The sequence below is a fragment of the Rhinopithecus roxellana genome, chromosome 5 (assembly GCF_007565055.1).
Source record: "Rhinopithecus roxellana isolate Shanxi Qingling chromosome 5, ASM756505v1, whole genome shotgun sequence".
NCBI lineage: Eukaryota > Metazoa > Chordata > Mammalia > Primates > Cercopithecidae > Rhinopithecus > Rhinopithecus roxellana.
Genome location: NC_044553.1, coordinates 175,568,269 through 175,587,649, shown reverse-complemented (window position 1 = coordinate 175,587,649; position 19,381 = coordinate 175,568,269). Strand labels below are relative to the sequence as shown.

At 38.1% G+C, this 19,381-nt stretch overlaps 1 protein-coding gene across 4 annotated transcripts in view; it reads left to right on the top strand.

Moving 5' to 3' along the window:
* Positions 1-19,381, top strand: part of USP3 (ubiquitin specific peptidase 3) — a 94,571-nt gene that overhangs the window by 65,471 nt on the left and 9,719 nt on the right. For all 4 annotated transcript variants that reach the window (XM_030929956.1, XM_030929957.1, XM_030929958.1 and 1 more), the window contains 3 exons: positions 7,349-7,495; positions 11,007-11,113; positions 11,282-11,362. In XM_030929956.1, the coding sequence (XP_030785816.1) occupies positions 7,349-7,495; positions 11,007-11,113; positions 11,282-11,362 (335 nt within the window). The remainder of the gene's footprint in view (positions 1-7,348; positions 7,496-11,006; positions 11,114-11,281; positions 11,363-19,381) is intronic.

The following is a 19,381-nucleotide window of genomic DNA, read 5'->3' as shown; positions in this document are numbered from 1 at the left end:
AGAAATCGAATACATCTGACTAAACAAATGTGTTTATTTAAATAATAGACTGTAGAAAAGTCTTTAACAAGAGGTGGGTTATTTTGTTGCTATAAACATAAAGCCCTTATAAATAACTTATGTGCACTAGGAAAAGATACTGGACAAAATTTCCTCAATCCTTTCACAATGTAGAATAATTATAATCACACACTGTCTTGTTATTCCAGCTAAAAAAATTAATATGATCAGTAAAAGTGCGTGGTATTATATGAACTGTTCAGAGCTGAGTTTGGAAGCTCTGGGAAGGCTGTTGTCAAGGGCCTGGGACACACTCTCTAGAAGGCGGCTGTGCCACATCCTGGTGTGGCCAGAGAGCTGCTGTGGTGCCTGTGCTTTCTGTCTCGCCTCACTTGAGCAAAATACACCTCTGCTGTACACCTAGCTGTCAGAGGAGTCTCCTGCCTCTTCTCGTAGGCCTGTCATCCCTGTAGGGATTCGGATGATGGCAGCTTTGAGGCACTGCAGGTGTTTGACAGCAGCCTTGGCCACCTTCTGCCCGTTTTACCCTTCTGAAGCAAGTCATGGTTCTTACTAGTTACGATTTTGGCACCTAATGTACATCCTTTCTCCTTTTTTAAAAAAAAAAAACACCATGCTGTAGTAAACTTAGCGATCTTTCTTGCGCTATTGCCTAAAAAGATGTATTGTTAATATAGAGATATATTTAAAAGGTAATTAACTTCAAAGGACTTTAAATTGTTGCCTTGCTAAAAAGTCTAGCCTTAAGGATCTGACGTAACTAAAGTTAACCATAGTCTTTGTTTTGAAAGAAACTCCTTTTATGTATCATACCATTTAAATCTCCTCTCAGGAAAGACATAAGAATTTGAGAATGTCTTGACTCTTAAGTATGAAAGGTAGGAATGACAGTTAAGTTACCACTAGTCAGGTCTGGACCTAATAAAAAAAATTTTAACATAATCACCTGGTAGACTCTTGACAGAGGTTTAGTCTTTGTGTTTTATTATTACATAATAATAGTTTCCATTTATTGAATGCCTGCTGTGTGCCACCCACTGGGTGTTTTATATCTGGTCTCCATTAAAAAACAAGCAAGAACACAATTCCAGTCAAGGCAGGAAATATTGCCCCCATTTTAGAGGAGACAAAACTGAGACAGAGAGGAGAAGCAACTTGTTTAAGCTTATGCGTCTAGTAGGGTAATGACCAAAATTAGAGTCCAGGTGTTTGTGGAGTTGGCGAATAATAGACGTGTTGACAATGATTTGCCCACATACCTTGAACAAGTCCCATTAACTAATTTGATACTGTTTTCTTAATCCCCATGGTGACCAGGGTCCCTCATTCTTGAAAGCTTAGAAACATTATATTTTATACAGTAGAAATCTGCTTTTCCTGTACATCTTTCCACATCTCTGTCCTTTCTAGCTTATGTAGCCCAGCTGTGAGCATGATTTAGTTTTTAGCTGTTTCATTTTCATATTGGAATATTCCTACTGATGAAGGAATAAGGAAACCAGGCTGAGGAATTTAGCACGTGAGTCTCTGGGGAAGATTTCAGATATACATGAACTCTTCCATTTCTTTAATGGCTGATGAGAATAGGGTAATTTGGTATTCTTAGCTGGCTTGCTTTTAGTGCTGCAATAATTGAGATTGTTCCCCATTTTTATATAATCAAAGAACAGTTTTTCTCTTGGTCAGATCTAGATCTTGAGATTATATCATGGACAAAGCTTTAGTGCAGGGTCACTGCACAGTGCCCAGGTGTGAGGCAGGGAGATGGGGCTTGCTTTTTACAGCTCTTACTCTATGAGGTATGCAGGTAAGATTCTTATAACATGCCTGTGTGTAAGTGCATGAATCTTGATTTATGTTTATTTTTAATCCCAAAGGAATGTTTTTTAGGTTTAAAAAGCCCATTTTCCTTGGTTAACACATGACAGTGTCTAGCGAACTTGATCCTTTGGGATGAAATATGAGGACCCTGAAATACAAACATGCATGTAGAAGTAGAAACATCTTTCATCTATTAAATACACAAATATATATACATACACACACCCCCAAAACACACACCCTCAATGTAATCAGCAGCTTTGGATAGAGAAATCATTAAGCCTATTCTTTTTTCCCCACTGAAACTAAAAGCCAGTTACCTAGCAGGGAAAATTTTCTTGAAGTTTTGACCTTTTCCAACATACATATGTACTTACCACACTTCTTTTGATTTCTCAGTATGTTCAGCTCTTTCTGTCCTTTTGCTTTTCATAAAAATACTTTAAAGTGTATTTTTTTAAATAGGCAAAAACATGTGGTTCAGAATTCAAAAGGTAACAAAAGAATATGCAGTGAATGTTTTATTCTGTTCCCTAGCCATTCATTCTGTTTTCTGGAAGCAACCATAGTTACTAGAGTTTTCTGTATCCTTTCAGATGTTGTGTGTACATGTCCAGGCAAGTGTGTGTATGTGTGTTTATGGAATTTTTAACGTAATTGGTGATGTATCATGTTTGTCCCTCCTTTGAGATGATTCACATACTAGTATACAAACAGCTTCCTCAGACCATTTTCTAGTTCTATCATCATTTGTGTCCAAGTCCCTCCCAGTGGCTCTATGGACTGTTTCTAGTCTTTGCTGTTCTAAACAGTGCTACAGTGAGTAGTCTTTTACATACACGTGCAGGTATCTAAGAGAGAAAGTGCTGGGCTCAAGGAAATGTGCTTCTGTAATTTTGATAGTCTTTTTTGCTTGACTTTGTCACTCCTTGCTTTTCTTAACACAGCTCTGTCTTGCTGCTTTGTTGTCTCTGTATGTCATGTGCTTCTTCTGCCCACAGCATTTGCCTTGTGGTCCCTATCTCTTTGTCTAGGGTCCTGGTTAAAGCTAACACTCTTCAGGAAAGTCTCTTGATGATTCAAATCAGGTCTTTCTGTACAGTCTGATTTAATATATTTGCCTTGACTTCCCAAGATGAAACTTTATTTTTTTAATCAGTTATTGTTATAATTAATGTTTTAAAATGATGCGTAAGCATTGAAACATAATTCTTATGTTTGCTTGCTCTTCAGGTTTATAGACAATGTAAAGGATTTTTGTAGACAAAAAATAGATCTTTGCATGTGATGCTTTTTTTTTTTTTTTTTGAGTCCCTCTTTGTAGCCCAGACTGGAGTGCAGTGGCATGATCTGGGCTCACTGCAATCTCTGCCTCCTGGGTTCAAGTGATTCTCCTGCCTCAGCCTCCCAAGTAGCTGGGATTACAGGCATGCACCACCGTGCCTAGCTAATTTTTTTGTATTTTTAATAGAGATGGGGTTTCACTATGTTGGCCAGGCTGGTCTCGAACTCCTGACTTCGTGATCCACCTGCCTTGGCCTCCCAGAGTGCTGGGATTACTGTCATGACCCACAATGCCTGGCCACGTGTGATACTTTAACTAAAGTTTTATTTAACAATAGTCTTTTTGGGATATTTGTAAAAATTTTTTAAAATACTATTCTGCTGATATTTTATATCTAAACCATTTTCATTCTTGTAGTCAAGAATTTTGATATTGTATTAGTGTGTGTGTTTGTAAACACAAGTTCGTTTGTGTTCATTTTTGTCATTTTGTTTTCTGGTGTTTTTGTTTTGAGGAAACTCAGTCATGATTGCTGCCAAATACTGAGTAGGAATACGTTTAACTTACTTGCAGATATTTTGGCCAAAACAACAACTTTAGAATTCTTTTTTTAATGTCAACGATATTTTAAATATGAGCAGAACCTAAAATTCTAATGTATCTTAGGTATTTTAGATGATACATATGTATATGTCTTTCTACATACAATATATACAGATTATATACTGGTACTGCGGAGACACAGAATAGTCAGTAATGTGCAGGCATGTCACAGTTAAGTATGTGGTGGGATCACATGAGTCATTTTATGTGTCTATATTCTGAGATGTTAATTTATTTATTTGGAACATCTGCTTTTCACACTCAAGCAGGTGCAAAGTAACATTTTATTTAATTTTTTTGTTTGTTTTTGAGACAGTCTCACTCTGTTGCCTGGGCTGGAGTGCAGTGGCACAATCTCAGCTCACTGCAACCTCTGCCTCCCAGGTTCAAGTTATTCTTCTGCCTCAGCCTCCCGAGTAATTGGAATTACAGGTGTGCACCACCATGCCCGGGTAATTTGTGTTTTTTAGTAGACGGGGTTTCGCCATGTTGGCCAGGCTGGTCTCAAACTGCTGACCTTAGGTGATTCATCTGCCTCAGCCTAGCAAAGTGCTGGGATTACAGGCATGAGCCACCACACCCGGCTTAATCATTTTTTATTGGAACATTTATTTGTCTTTAAGATTTGGGGAAATCTGGTTTGTAGTCATTGTGCCAAAACCTTGTGAAGAGACAGTTGCTGTGTGTTCCTGTACACTGTGCTTCAGCAGTGTTCAGAATGGATGGTTCAAGACCTTTTAGGCTTTCTGTGTTTGCAGCGTGCTCTCTCCCCAAGTGATTTCTCACAGCATCCTCATGACAGATTTAGGAGAAGGGGGTAATCTTTGTCTGACGTGACAAATGAGAGAAGGGACAGTGTTAAAATTGGAGCCACAGTTGGCCGGGTGTGGTGGCTCACGCCTGTAATCCCAGCACTTTGGGAGGCCAAGGCAGGCGGATCACGAGGTCAGGAGATCGAGACCATCCTGGTCAACATGGTGAAACCCCGTCTCTACTAAAAATACAAAAATTAGCTGGGCGTGGTGGTGCGTGCCTGTAATCCCAGCTACTTGGGAGCTGAGTGAGGCAGGAGAATCCCTTGAACCAAGGCGTCGGAGGTTGCAGTGAGCCAAGATGGCGCCATTGCACTCCAGCCTGGCAACAGAGTGAGTCTCCATCTAAAAAACAAAAAAAATTGGAGCCACAGTTACTTGCGTCTGTTTTCTTTTCTCCTGTATTTCTGGTCTGTCACAGAGACACTAGTTGGTTCTTCATAAATGCATTTCCTCACTAATTCTCAAACAGCTGTTTGGGTGACATTGCTGAAAAACGTATATAAAACATAAACACAGCACCCAAATGTGAGGATGTTTCCTTTAACATGATTATAAAATAAGAGAAACTGAAGTTTTACCACAGAGTAAATTCTGAAGCCCAGTTGTACAATTAGGAAATGATTGACAAGATAATTAAAGTTTGTTGAATTTAACATACTAAATAAAATATTTATTAAGGCTTTCAGATAAGTCAGTGAAGTTATACATTTAAATGTTTAGAAAGAGAATTGTAAATGTCTCTTTAGAAATAATTAGAAAAAGTTCCAGTCTTAGCAGCAGGGAGTGTTCTCTGGTAAAATTCACAAGTTGAAATAGACTCACAACCTACCTGTATAGGATAGCTGAGTGTTTCATGATCTCATGTAAAGATGTGTTTGTAATGGTATAGAAAACACTAGAAAATAATGCATTTTGATATAAGAGAATCATGGTATGGTTGGACACATACATTAATGTACATGAGGCACATTGTTTTGTAAAATGGGATGCGCTTGTGTTCACTTGATGAAAATACAAATTGGTATAGCTATAAGGTGCTGGTTTTCATGATACATTTTAGGAAAATTATGACTTAGATATTAGGTTATTTTGGGGAGAGAAGGAAATTTTTTTGTAAGTGATAGAATTTCAGATATTATAACTTAAACTACTAATCTTTGAGTCATGAAAATAATGGATATTGTATTAAATAAGTTTAAGGCACCTCCTTAGATATACAAAGGAACTACCAACTTTGAATGCTTTTGGCTGAATTTTAACATTTTTATTGATAAGCCTTAGAAGAAGTACTTGAACATATATATTGATATTTAGTTGCCAGATAGTTTAGAAAAAGCTATAGTGAAATGCCAGAGTAACTTCTGACTTGAAGTTCCACAGTTCAATTTTTTTAGGGAGATTGTTTTCATAATTTATAATTTCCAGGAAAAGGGGAAAATATATATTGACAGAAACTCTGGTTGGAAGAAATTTTGTTTGTGGAACCACTGCCTGGAAGAGTAGTGGGAGTTGTGAATCTTCAGACCAGAAAAACTTAATGATTTAGATTAAAGAGAACCTTCCATGTTGGCAAAATGTAGACAGAAGTCTTTTTTATTTTAGTTTTATAAAAGTACTTTAGGCTGGGCACGGTGGCTCAAGCCTGTAATCCCAGCACTTTGGGAGGCCGAGACGGGCGGATCATGAGGTCAGGAGATCGAGACCATCCTGGCTAACCCGGTGAAACCCCGTCTCTACTAAAAAAAAAATACAAAAAACTAGCCGGGCGAGGTGGCGGGAGCCTGTAGTCCCAGCTACTCGGGAGGCTGAGGCAGGAGAATGGCGTGAACCCAGGAGGCGGAGCTTGCAGTGAGCTGAGATCTGGCCACTGCACTCCAGCCTGGGCGACAGAGCGAGACTCCGTCTCAAAAAAAAAAAAAAAAAAAAAGTACTTTATATAACAATGCTTTCTTTATTTTATTCAAGTAACTTCCCAGACCTTCCACCTGTACCAGTTTCATTTTGTCTGCCTTCATTCCTGTTCACTGTCATTGATCTATATTTGTATAAGAATTTCATGTAGTTTCCTGTCTGACTATACTGTAAGAAGTAACCTAAGAATATATTGTTATATAAATTCAAGTTTTAGGATAGAGCGTAACTATATATGAGCCAAGCATTTTTTAAAAGTATTTATTTATTTAAAAGATGTCTTAAGTCAGAAGTTAGGATACAGGTAGAGAAGGTTAGACATCTTTAACTCTTTCAGTAAAGTTTTTCTTCCTTTCAGCCAGTGTTTAAAAATTAGTATCTTTCAATCTAAGGAGTCATTAATAATTTTAAATCCCCCTTTCTTATAGTAGTGGTTCACACCTGATTTTCTAGTGAGGGTAAGAGGTGAAGGTATGACATTGGAGCATCTTCTAGAGAGGTTATGTGGGCAGGGAGAAGAGTCAGAGTCCACCAGGAAACACAGGTGTAGTACCATCTCTGTTACTCTCTTGCTGTAGGACTTTGGGGAAGTCACATACCGCCCCCTCCCCCGCCACCTCCACAATTTCCTCACCTCTGAAGTGAGGAGATCATTGCAAGTCCAATGAGTTCTAATATTTTTTGGTTTTCAAACCTATCTTTAAGCAGAATTCATTCTTGAAGAGAAATTCTGTTACCTGTAGAGCTTGCGGGCGTGAAGGTGAGGAGACCTCACTGTGCTTGTGAGCATGGGGCTGCCGACCTTTCCCACGCCTTGGCTTCTTGCTGGTGTGGCTGGGCACACAGAGCCCTTCCCCCCAGCCTTGTAAGTGACCGTTTCTGTTTGCTTTAGGGGCTATCAACAGCAGGACGCCCATGAATTCATGCGCTACCTTTTGGACCACCTACACTTGGAACTCCAGGGCGGTTTCAATGGTGTTTCCCGCTCAGCAATTCTGCAGGAGAATTCTACTCTGTCTGCAAGTAACAAGTGTTGCATGTAAGATTTCGTTTCCTTCTGTTTTTCAGGAGCGCCTCAGACATTTCTGTTGGTGTTAACTGTGTGTTGGATTTATAACAGAAGGTGGAGGGGTTTTTTAGACATTTGCTGGAACTTTTCGTGCTCTTGAACTTCGTGACCCAGTGAACTAGCACATGCCTCTTGCTTCCAGACCAGAGGCATCTTGTATTTGCATCCTGATTTAGTTCTGACTGTGATTACTTGGTATAGATTATTTTAAATCTTGAAAAAATAGAAAATATTTGTACAATATTTGTACAGTTTAGCATTTAAAACATTTCCTCCAAATATAATGAATGATGGGCAAGAGACTTAATTTTCATATACAAAAATAATATTTGTTCACTAAAAACAAAAGCTTAAAACATTTTGAATGTGAACTTTCCTAAAGCTTCATTATGGACTTGAACTTTCCTAAAGTTTATCTGTTCTTTAATGAAATCGAGGCATTTGTAAGTTCTCAGAAGTTTTTCTTGCTTCTCAATATGAATAAAACAAAGTTTTTTGGATTGCTTTCCCATGTACTAGTAGCCCACAAATATACACAGAACATTTATTTTGCTTGAAGAAGGGAAGATTTACTGTTATTTTAGCCTGGATTTTGGTCAGTTGTAGCCTCTTTTGTTCGAATGTTTTGAAAAGTTTCATCAGTATTGAGCTACATGGGAGAGATTTACAAGAAGACAAACTCCCCCCAAAAAGAAAGAAAAGAGTAAGTAACATATAGGTGTCATTGTAGTATTGTCTGGCAGTCCGTAAATTGGATGTAGTAGGACTACTTCTTTTTAATGGCAAAGCAGGCTTATAGCTAACCAAGCAGTGTTCAAAAAGGGCAACCAGTGTGAATTGCCATACTTCTCAAAATGATTGTCCCTCTAGGTCCTAGTAGCTGTGATTCCAATTAGAGTACAATATAGAAAGGGAAGGACCTGTGACCTGGGAGAATTGTTCTTCCTGCTAGCACCAAATTAAAAAGTATTAAATGAAATATTGTTTTGTATTTTATCATGGCATATTCATCCACAAAGGATACTGAACTGGGCTCTATCATGGATAGGCTGTGTGAGGTGAGAGAGGGTATATGTCTTTATGATTTTACATGATGCCCAGGGCACCCTGTGGAATCACACTGTGTAATACTCATAGAATGTTCTTTTAGTGCCTCATGAGTTTTCAGTATTAATCTATCCCTTTTCATGACATTTTAAAGATTAGGAATTGCAAGTTTCATTACTGAGTTAGGGACAGAAACCAAACATTATCAAATACTAAAAATTCAGATTTCCTTCGGTGCATTGGAGAAGCCATTTCAGGATCTAAGAATATTTGCTACAACTAGAAAAAGGTTCTCTAGTGCAATGTCTTTGTTGACTTGTGCACACACACACCTACCCCTACTGAAGGTGAAAGTGAGGATGGTGGCATGGAAGAAGTAAGTGGCAGATGTGATCTTTATGGTACATAGAAAATCATTCGTGCCAGTTAAAGGACCCTAGAATTATAAGAGCCTATCCAAGTATTCAATATTTAAACATTTGTGGTTATAATAAATGAAACTGATTTTGAATATTAAGTCATGGTATATATGAAACTTAATGTCAAACATGTCAGGCAGCTAAAAACTTGATTAGTATCCATTTCTCAGAGGAAGTGATTATAAGGAAGAACTACATTGAGTCTAAATGTAATTCTTAATGAAGCAGTTTCCATTTTAATTAAAGGCAACCTTGTAAGTGAACATCAGCATGAAAGGGTCAGTTAGAGTCCCTTCATTTTCAGCAGGATTTTTTTTTTTTTTTTTTTTGCTATGTCCTTTTTTAGTGACACAGATATTAAACCTAAACCTGAAATGGCCACTAGATCGTACAACTCCCAAATGCTGCTTCCCCAATGCCATCTTTAAAAAAAAAAAAACGTATTAAGACAGTATGTCTTACAAACAATACTTTAAAAAGTAATAATAAAGTTACAGCCTATTTATTTTGCCAGTAAAAGAACGAAGCCTTTTCCTAGAAAAGGAATCAGACTTTTCAAATACAATTGTTTGAGTAGGTTTTGTCATCATTGCAGTAGGTTTAACTTAAAGTGGCCTAGAAAATACAGTTCAGTGTTTTAGGAGTAATTGATTCAAGTGACAGAAACCACCTTATATTGCTGTTAGCAAAAAAGAGTATGTATTGGCTCAAGAAACTCCGTAAGTGCACGAAGGCTAATAGACATGTAGTACTATTAATGATAGCAAACAATTGAAACTACCTCAATACCCACTAATACTATATTGGTTAAATTAAGAGGAAGAGCTGTGTTAGAGCAGATATTCAGGCCAGGCCAGCTGTATGACCTTGGGCCAACTTAACCTCAGCGTCCTCATCTACAACATGGGGCTAACAGTAGCTACCTTACTGATGTGTTGTGAAGATTAATTGATTGAATAGATGGAAAGAATGTGCTTGGAATGGAGCCTGCATGTAGTAAGTGCTATAATAAGTGCCTCCTACTCCAGCTCTCACTGGTACACTTCCTCGGTGGTTCTTGCTTCCGTTGTATGTCCATGCTCTGACACGCCATGTAGCTGTCAGGAAGAATGAGGTACCTGTTTAAGATACACACTCAGGGAAAAACATAAAAGCAAAAACCAGGTGTAATCTGACTTCATACGAATAAAATAGTGGCAAACACTTTAAGTGCTTTATTTTTGGTAAGTGCTCTTCTAAAAACACTTCACATACACAACTCTCTCGTCTCCACACTGGGCCTCTGTGGTGGGTGCTCTTCTGTATTCCTGTTTTATATTTGATGGAGCAGAGGCATGAAAAGGTTAAGTAACATTAGGGCAGATGGTTTTGAAAATTGTTCTTAAAACAGTATATTCTTCATCTCCACAAGGAAATTATTTGCAGTATTGAGCTTTTTAAAAAGTGTTTTTGACAGTAATATCCAGCACTTTCAATTGTGAAGTCCTGCTTACAGCAGTTATTACTAAATCTGTATTAAATTCCTTTACTTCCTTTTCCCCAAATCTGACAGATGGCTGTATAAAAACTCTAAAACTATCTCAGATCAAGGATGTTCAAAGTCAAGTAATTGTGAGAGTTCCCTGTTAAATATGAAAGGCCTTGCAAAGATTCCAGTACAAGGCAGTTTCTTCCTTTTGAGGCCTAACTTGGGGAGGGAATGGAAGGAGTCATGTCGCCCTGTGCAGAGTCATGCATGTGATCTGTTATGATAGCAAATGGCCAGTGTTAGTTACTCTTGGGGAAAGTAGTGGGACTGGATGAAGGCATTGGGGGAGGTCAGTGGCTTAAACCTTTTATTTAGTATGTGTCTATGGTTTTGAAGTTTTTATATTAGTTTTTAACTTAGAAATAAATGATTTAAATATTCCCTCAAAGGGAGTCATCTGTAGGGCTTTAACAAATATTTGTAGTTTTTTAAGGTCAAAGAGATGGCTTCTTACTGAGATATTTTCCTATGTGGTGATTTTGTTTAGAAATGGAGCATCTACTGTTGTCACGGCTATATTCGGAGGCATTCTCCAAAATGAGGTTAACTGCCTCATATGTGGGACAGAATCTAGAAAGTTTGATCCATTCCTAGGTAAGATATTATGTGGCATGTGGATATATAATATTTTATTAAAATAATTTTAATGTTTCCTTCAAAAAATAAGTGTAAAGAGAAATCTAGAAATACATCAGTTTGCGAAATTATTTTTGAGTAGACATATATGCCTTTAACAGCTATTTACTTATCTCTCCTTTTAAGACCTTTCATTAGATATTCCAAGTCAGTTCAGAAGTAAGCGCTCTAAGAATCAAGAAAATGGACCAGTTTGTTCATTACGAGGTAAAGATACTTGAATGTTCTAAAATATTTTTTCTTTAAATAATGGAATACATTGATAAACTTCATCTATATGTGCTATGTGGTTAATATCCTTAATAAATCTGTGTTGTAACTTAAAAGGCAAACTTGAATGTCTTTTCCTACCCTTCAGAATGTTACTGAATAAGAATGTCTGCCATAAGATATTGTGTGAAGCATAAAATATTTCTCATTTTTTTCTTTTTAATACTGACTTTAAAATAGAAGGTCTATAGCAGAAGTTTTTCTGACCAAATGAAACAGAAGTTATTCTGTGGTTATCCCACTAGCATCTATAGGAAGAAAGAATACTCAGCAGAGTTTTATAAATTATGGTATTATGTATTGTTGTCAAGTAGTTTGAGAAATCTCTGGATGATATAACTGCTGCTTAAGCCTAAGGCCCTGCTTTTAAGACTGTTAAAATTCACATTTATTTAGGGAGATTTGAACTTATTTTTTCCTTGATGAGTACTAGCTACTGTAATCAAGGCAGAAGACCTTATTTAAAATTTTATCCTAGACCGTAAGTGTACACACAGGTCACAATTAAAATGGCTAATTGTTCTTGCTAGTTATATAAAGCAGCTAGGATAGACAAAAGAGGGCCGAGTCTGTATTTTATCAGAAACTCTACACTGAAGCTAACGGTTTCTACTCTGACTTGTATGTTCACTAAAAGTAATTCTCTTTTCTCTATTTTAGGGAGTGTTGTCATGATAGGTTTTTTTTTTTTTTTTTTTTTTTTTTACAAAACTGCACTGTCCAGTATGATAACCATGAGTCATGTAGCTATTAATTAAAATTTAAAATTCTGTTGCTTAATCACACTTGAACCACATGTGCTCAGAAACCACATGGGCTAGTAGGGGGCTCCTGCGTTAGACAGCACTACTCTAGAATCAGATTATCCTAGTAGAAATAAAACTCTCTGTTGGAGAAGGGCTAGGCTTCTCTGTGTTACTGGCATTCTGTGTAATGTGAGGCATTTGGCTTGTTAGAAGCAGCAGAGGTCTCAGACACTTGTAGCACTGTTGCTCAGGTAGTTTCTAGAAATCCATCAGATGATACATGGGATGACTAGACTACACTCCAGTAAGGAACCGGAGCAACTCTGTATATGAAACATTTTGTGGATGCTCTTAGTTTGTTCCTTACCTACACGACCAGTGTTGATTATCTCCTTAACAGGAATACAGAAGAAAAAGCCCCACTCCACTTCTCTGCAAAATATATGGCTATAGTATGTGGGTCCAAAACTGTTTTTGGCCTATTTAAGATTAAGAAAATTCACAGTATGCTTGATATTGTCAAATGTCACACATTTTCTCTTTATATCTAGGGCATGTGAATACAAGCTAACTTAATCATAAATACCTGGTTATTTACAGTGGAAGTCAGTGAGAATTAAAGGAATCAGCCTTAAACTATATCATTTTATAAACTCTTAAGAACAGTACTAATCACATTAGTTTAAAAACTGTTCCTCACTATAAATACATGGACATATATCTGAACAATACTTTTTGTTTTTTTGTGGTTTTTTCTTTTCAGACTGAGTCTTGCTCTGTCGCCCAGGCTGGAGTGCAGTGGCACGATCTTGGCTCACTGCAACCTCCACCTCCCAGGTTCAAACGATTCTCCTGGCTCAGCCTCCTGAGTAGTTGGGACTACAGGTGCATGCCACCACACCTGGCTAATTTTTGTATTTTTAGTAGAGACGAGGTTTTGCCATGTTGGCTAGGCTGGTCTTCAACTCCTAACCTCAAGTGATTCGCCCACCTTGGCTTCCTAAAGTGCTGGGATTACAGGCATGAGGCACTACACCCAGCCTGAACAGTACTTTCTGATATTTAACAAAACTCAGTAAATCCAGATGATCTTTGGCTAGAAGACTCAGAGACACTAGTTTGTTTAGGCTTCTTTCCTTCCTTCCTTCTGTGCTGTTTCCCTCATTCTGAGTTGGTTCTATATGTGGTTCTTACTGACATTGATAATATTTCAGTTATGACTTATCCCAGAATATTTGAATACCAAGCAGAGTCTCACTTCTTGAGCCCATCCAGGAGAGTGCATGACACAGCTTATAGATGGCCGATTATTCTCCAAACAAGAAAAGTGGCAAGTGGCATCCGCCTTGCATCCCAAGGAGTATTTTCCTTGGCACAGAATCCTTGAAATCTGATGTGATTGGTGTTAGCTTCAGGGGGCCCAGACCATCCTAAGTAGTTTAGGGTTTGGCCGGAAAAGCGTTTCCTGCATTCTCAGCTGGCTTTTGTTTGAATCCTCAGGCTTGATTTTTATTTAAGAGCTTACTGTTGGCTTTAAAAAGTCCATGACAGGGTCTGGTACCTCCTCATTGTGTTTTTGTTGACCACCCTTATCAATTAAGGACACTTCTCTTGGACATCCAGAATGTCATGGACTTCACTTGACTGATAGACCTTTCTTTATTTACTGGAGATGGAGACTTGTGATTACCTAGTAAGTCTTCTACATGTTTTGAGTCCACTTGACAAGAACTACTTGTGTACTTTTTGGATTTGTAATTGTTAAGCTTAGTTTTCCTTTAAAAAGGAAAAGTGATGGTGAGAAAGACCCATCTTAAATAACTTAAATAACTTGAAGTTAACTAAAAATATGCATATTGCAAAAGGCATTAAATAACCCCAGTTCTGAAACCTGACAAAGATACCATGAAAAAGAAAATATAGCTTGATCTCACTTATATTATAGATCGAAAAATCCTAAATAAAGTATTAGCAAATACAACTCAGTAGTGTACTAAAACAATAATATACAGAGATCAAATAGGACTGATTTAATACTAGAAATATAATTAGGTGAAAACAAATGAAAATGCTCTAATAGGCCAAATGCCTGGGCATAGTGGCTTATGCCTGTAATCCCAGCACTTTGGAAGGCTAAGATGGGAGCATTGCTTGACCCCAGGAGTTTGAGACCAGCCTGGGCAACATAGACCCTGTCTGTACAAAACAAAAATAAGAAGGCCAGGCATGGTGGCTCATGCCTATAATCCCCACACTTTGGGAGGCCGAGGCAGGCAGATCACAAGGTCAGGAGATCGAGACCAACCTGGCCAACATGGTGAAACCCTGTCTCTACTAAAAATACAAAAATTAGCTGGGCATGGTGGCAAGTGCCTGTAATCCCAGCTACTCCTTCAGGAGGCTGATGCAGCAGAATAGCTTGAACCAGGGAGTCAGAGCTTGCAGTGAGCTGAGATCGTGCCACCGCACTCCAGCCTGGTGACAAAGTGAGACTCTGTCTCTAAATATATAAATAAATAATATAATAAGAAGAAAAATTAATTGGGCATGGTGGTATATGCCTATATATATATAATCCCAGCATCTTGAGAGGCTTAGGCAAGGAGGATCACTTGAGCCCAGGAGTTGGAGGCTGCATTGGGCCTTTACTGCTCCTGTACTTTAGGCCTGGGTGAGAGAGTGAGACCCTGTCTCCAAAAAAAAAAAAAAAAAATGTCCAAATAAGATACCAATAAAACCCCAAATCCATTACTGATTAAAAGGAGAATACAGGGGTGGGCGCAGTGTAGTCCCAGCACTTTGGGAGGCCAAGGCGGGTGGATTACTTGAGGCTAGGAGTTTGAGACCAGCCCTGACCAACGTGGAGAAGCCCCATCTCTACTAAAAATACAAAAATTAGCCAGGTATGGTGGCATGTGCCTGTAGTCCCAGCTCCTCGGGAGGCGGAGGCAGAATAATGGCTTGAACCCAGGAGGCAGAGGTTGCAGAGAGCCGAGATCGTGCCACTGCACTCCAGCCTTGACAACACAGTGAGACTCTGTCTCAAAAACAAAGAGAAGAAAAAACTTTTATTAGGAATAGAAATGTTAACTTGATAACAATTATTAACAGCTATCAGTGATCATCACAGTTAATGGTGAAGCACTGATGATTTTCCATTAAGGCCGGAAATAAGCCAAGAGACCTACTGAAATATTGCTCAGACGTCTTCTGGAAAAACAAGGCAATAAACTAGGAAGAGAAATAAGAATAAATTATAGAAGAAGAATGACCAAATTATTAACATTTGCAGACAGATTGATTATATACCTAGAACATTTCAGGAGAATCAGTTGGAAAATTACAAGAAATATTAACTACTGTCATGGAGAGTTGAGACTGGGCAGGAGGACACCTGCTTTTCTAGAAGCCCTTAATTTAAAAAAAATCAAACACAAGTAATACCTTGATAAATATGTTCTAAACATGGAGCTAAAAAGTTTAGGCAAAAAGCCAGCTGATTTTCTGTACGTAGCAGAATAATCTATTCACAGTAGCAATAAAAACTCAAAAGTACTTAATAAATTTAATAAGGAATATGCAATACTTTAGTAAAACATTATAAAATGACACATAAAGCCTGAATAAAAAGAGCCACATCATATTCTTGGATGGGAAGACCCAATATTGTAGAAATGTCCATTTTCTCCCAAATTACTCCCTACATTTATTCTAATTTATTCAAAAATTCCTCTGTAAGCAGAAATTCTCAAGAGGAGTTAAAGAAGTTTTTTAAATGAAAGTAAGGTAGAAACATAGCAATGGGATAGGAAATGTCCTAGAACTACAAATATAGAGCAGGTGCTAATGTAAAATATTTATGGAAATTTACAATATGCCAAAGAATGTCAAATCAGTGGGACGAATAAGAAATTAGGCAATAAATGGTGTTAGTGTTAATGAAAATTAATTTGGGAAAACATTAATTTCCTCCCCGCCTCATATCCTTTCCCTAATTTGAGGTTTCAGTATTTAAATATGAAACATAAAACCACAGGACACTATAGGAAAGCATCTTTATGATCTTGTCATAGGGGAAATCTTTCTAAGCCAGAACCTATAATGGGAAACGTTTCATAAATTTAATTGAGCAATGGTAAAAGACCATAGACAAAGTGGAAAAGAGATGATAAACTTGAGACACATATTTGGACGTATATGAAAAAGGTGACTTGGGCAGAGTACATGAGTAAGATATAAATCATCATTATAACATCTAAAAAGTGTTAATCCTCATATTCAAGAAAATGTAAGTAAAACAAGATTGATGAAAAGGATAAAGATGGATGTCAGTGGAAGAGGACACTCGTGTTAGTGTTAGAAGTATAAATTGGCATGATTGATTCTGGAGGGTAGTGATCACCATTTTTAATAAGCATTTCCTTAGACATACTAATTTCACTTACAAGGGTGGACAATAATATGTGTAAAAGATTTTAATTGAAACACTCTTTGTTACTGAAAAAAATCAAACAATTTAAATGTTCACCAATAGGGCACTGGTTTAATAAACTGTATTATGTGACAATTAAGAAAGATGAAGTTGACCAATAACTACACCATAGAAACATAGCTACAAAATATTGTGTAGTAAAAAACTGTCCATGGAACTACGTGTGTGGAATAATTCCATTTGTGTAAGATAAAAAACATTTATATGGGTGTTAAAATTCTTAAACAGCATACACTGTGCTGTTCACAGTGATTATCTCAGGGAAGTGAGATTCAGGAGGGAAATGGAACTGAATTATTTTTTCATTTGTTTTAACCAGTCTGTATCACCTTTATAATACCTACTTGGGGGAGAGTAAAAAATGCATATTAACTTAATGTATGATTCCAAACTACTGCTTTGCTACATTAAATTTATATAGTATATAAAGTTGATCTAATAACTTCAACAAACTAGCTTTATTTCCTGCTTTCCATAGAGATGCTATTTTAACAGTTTATTCATGTGGAAGACTGACAGTTGTGAAATATATGCCCTGAAATCTTTAGAATCTTAAAAGTTTCAGAAACTGGTACGCATATATATATATGAATTATAATATATAAGCATACTTATATATTATTTTAATATTTATATAAATATATATTTATTTTTTCTATTAGGAAATGCAGTAAAGTACAAATGAAACATTAAGCAGCTTCCTCAGATCCTTACTGAAATGTGAACACTGGATAGCTAGTAGATTCTTTATTTACTAGCTAGTAGATTTTTTATTTATTTATGTTTTTGAGATGGAGTCTTGCTCTGTCATGCAGGCTAGAGTGCAGTGGTACGATCTTGGCTCACTGCAACCTCCAGGTTCAAGCAATTCTGCTATCTCAGCCTCCCGAGTAGCTGGGATTGCAGGCACATACCACCATGCCCAGCTAATTTTTGTACTTAGTAGAGATGGGATTCATCATGTTGGCCAGGCTGGGTCTTGGACTCCTGACCTCAAGTGATCTGCCTGCCTCGGCCTTCCAAAGTGCTGGGATGACAGGCGTAAGCCCCTATGCCTGGTTGCTAATAGACTCTTTACCGGACATATGATTCACTTCCACATGTGAGCTCTGAGGTGAAATTCACACTCATGCTGCTGCAAAATATTGAACTGAAGTGCATTTCAGGGTCATTCAGGCTTTTCAAATAGTTAAAATAGTTGCCAAATCTGTGAATGTTTAAGGGTATATCTAGATAATCTTCCTTTTAAAGAAATATGTGTTCATGCGTTTATGTTTGTGTTGGTTTTGTGTGTGTGTGTGTGGTTTTTTTTTTTAAGATGGAGTCTTGCTCTGTTGCCCAGGCTGGAGTGCAGTGGTGCAATCTTGGCTCACTGCAACCTCTACCTCTGGGTTCAAGCGATTCTTCTTCCTCAACCTCCTGAGTAGCTGGGACTACAGGTGCACACCACCACACCCGGCTAATTTTTTTTTTTTTTTTTTTTTTTTTTTGTATTTTTAGTAGAGACAGGGTTTCATCATATTGGTTTGGTCTCAAACTCCTGAACTCGTGATCCACCTGCCTCAGTCTCCCAAAGTGCTAGGGTTACAGGTGTGAGCCACTGTGCCTGGCCCATTTTTTTTTTTTTTTTTTTTTAAAGACAGGGTCTCACTCTGTCGCCCAGGCTAGAGTGCAGTGGCGGGATGATGGCTCACTGCAGCTTTAACCTCTTAGTCTGAGGTGATCCTCCCACCTCAGTCTCCTGAGTAGCTGGGACTACAGGCACATGCCACCATGCTTGCCAGTTTTTTGTATGTTTTGTAGACACAGGGTTTCGCCCTTTTGCCCAGGCTGGTCTTGAACTCCTAGGTTCAAATGGTCCCCCACCTCAGCCTCCCAAAGTGCTGGGATTACAGGCGTGAGCCACTACGCCTGGCCTGTATGTTTTAATAATGGTTTTCTTTATGCATATATTCATTGAAGAATTTGGAGAAAACTCAAAGTAAAAAGAGGAGCATACACATCCCTTATAAGCTTATCATCCAGACATACTGTAGTTCAGAAATTTTATGTTTAAAAACAGTGATTTAAAAGTTGTTTTTTAGGGCCGGGAATGGTGGCTCATGTCTGTAATCCCAGCACTGTGGGAGGCTGAGGATTACAAACAGGCATAGGTTTCCAGGGATGCTGAAGAAACTGTTTAAAACCCATGAAGAGATGACAGTGGTAGCGCAGATTGTTCTCTACTAATCCAGCTAGGGTTTACTATAATAGCACTTCCTTATGGAACTCCCCAGGAGGCACCCCTGGGCACAACAGTCTCCTTACCTTCTGCTTCAGCTGTGATCCTGAGGATGTCCCTACCTCTTGGCAGGCTGTAGCAGCACGGAGAACAGAGAGGGGTTCTCAAGGCAGTTAGGTGGCGCCACCATTTTTTAAACTGAGGGTTTGAAAAACCAGGCTCAGCTTATATTGCCTCTTTATGAATCATCTTATGGGCCTGACCTGACTGTGTCTATTCCTTTTTGGTATCTCACATGGCCTTAGATGAAAAGGACTAACTCTCCATTATCTTGTGCATCAATCAGCAGGGAGACCACTACATGGTCACCTTGTAAGTTTAAGCAGCTCAAAAAGGCAGGGAGGAAGAAAATGTTGGAAAGCAAGAAGATGCTGGGAGAAGCCATAAAGAACCTCCTTTGCATTGGAGAGAAGATGAGGACAGGAAGGGAGGCTGTG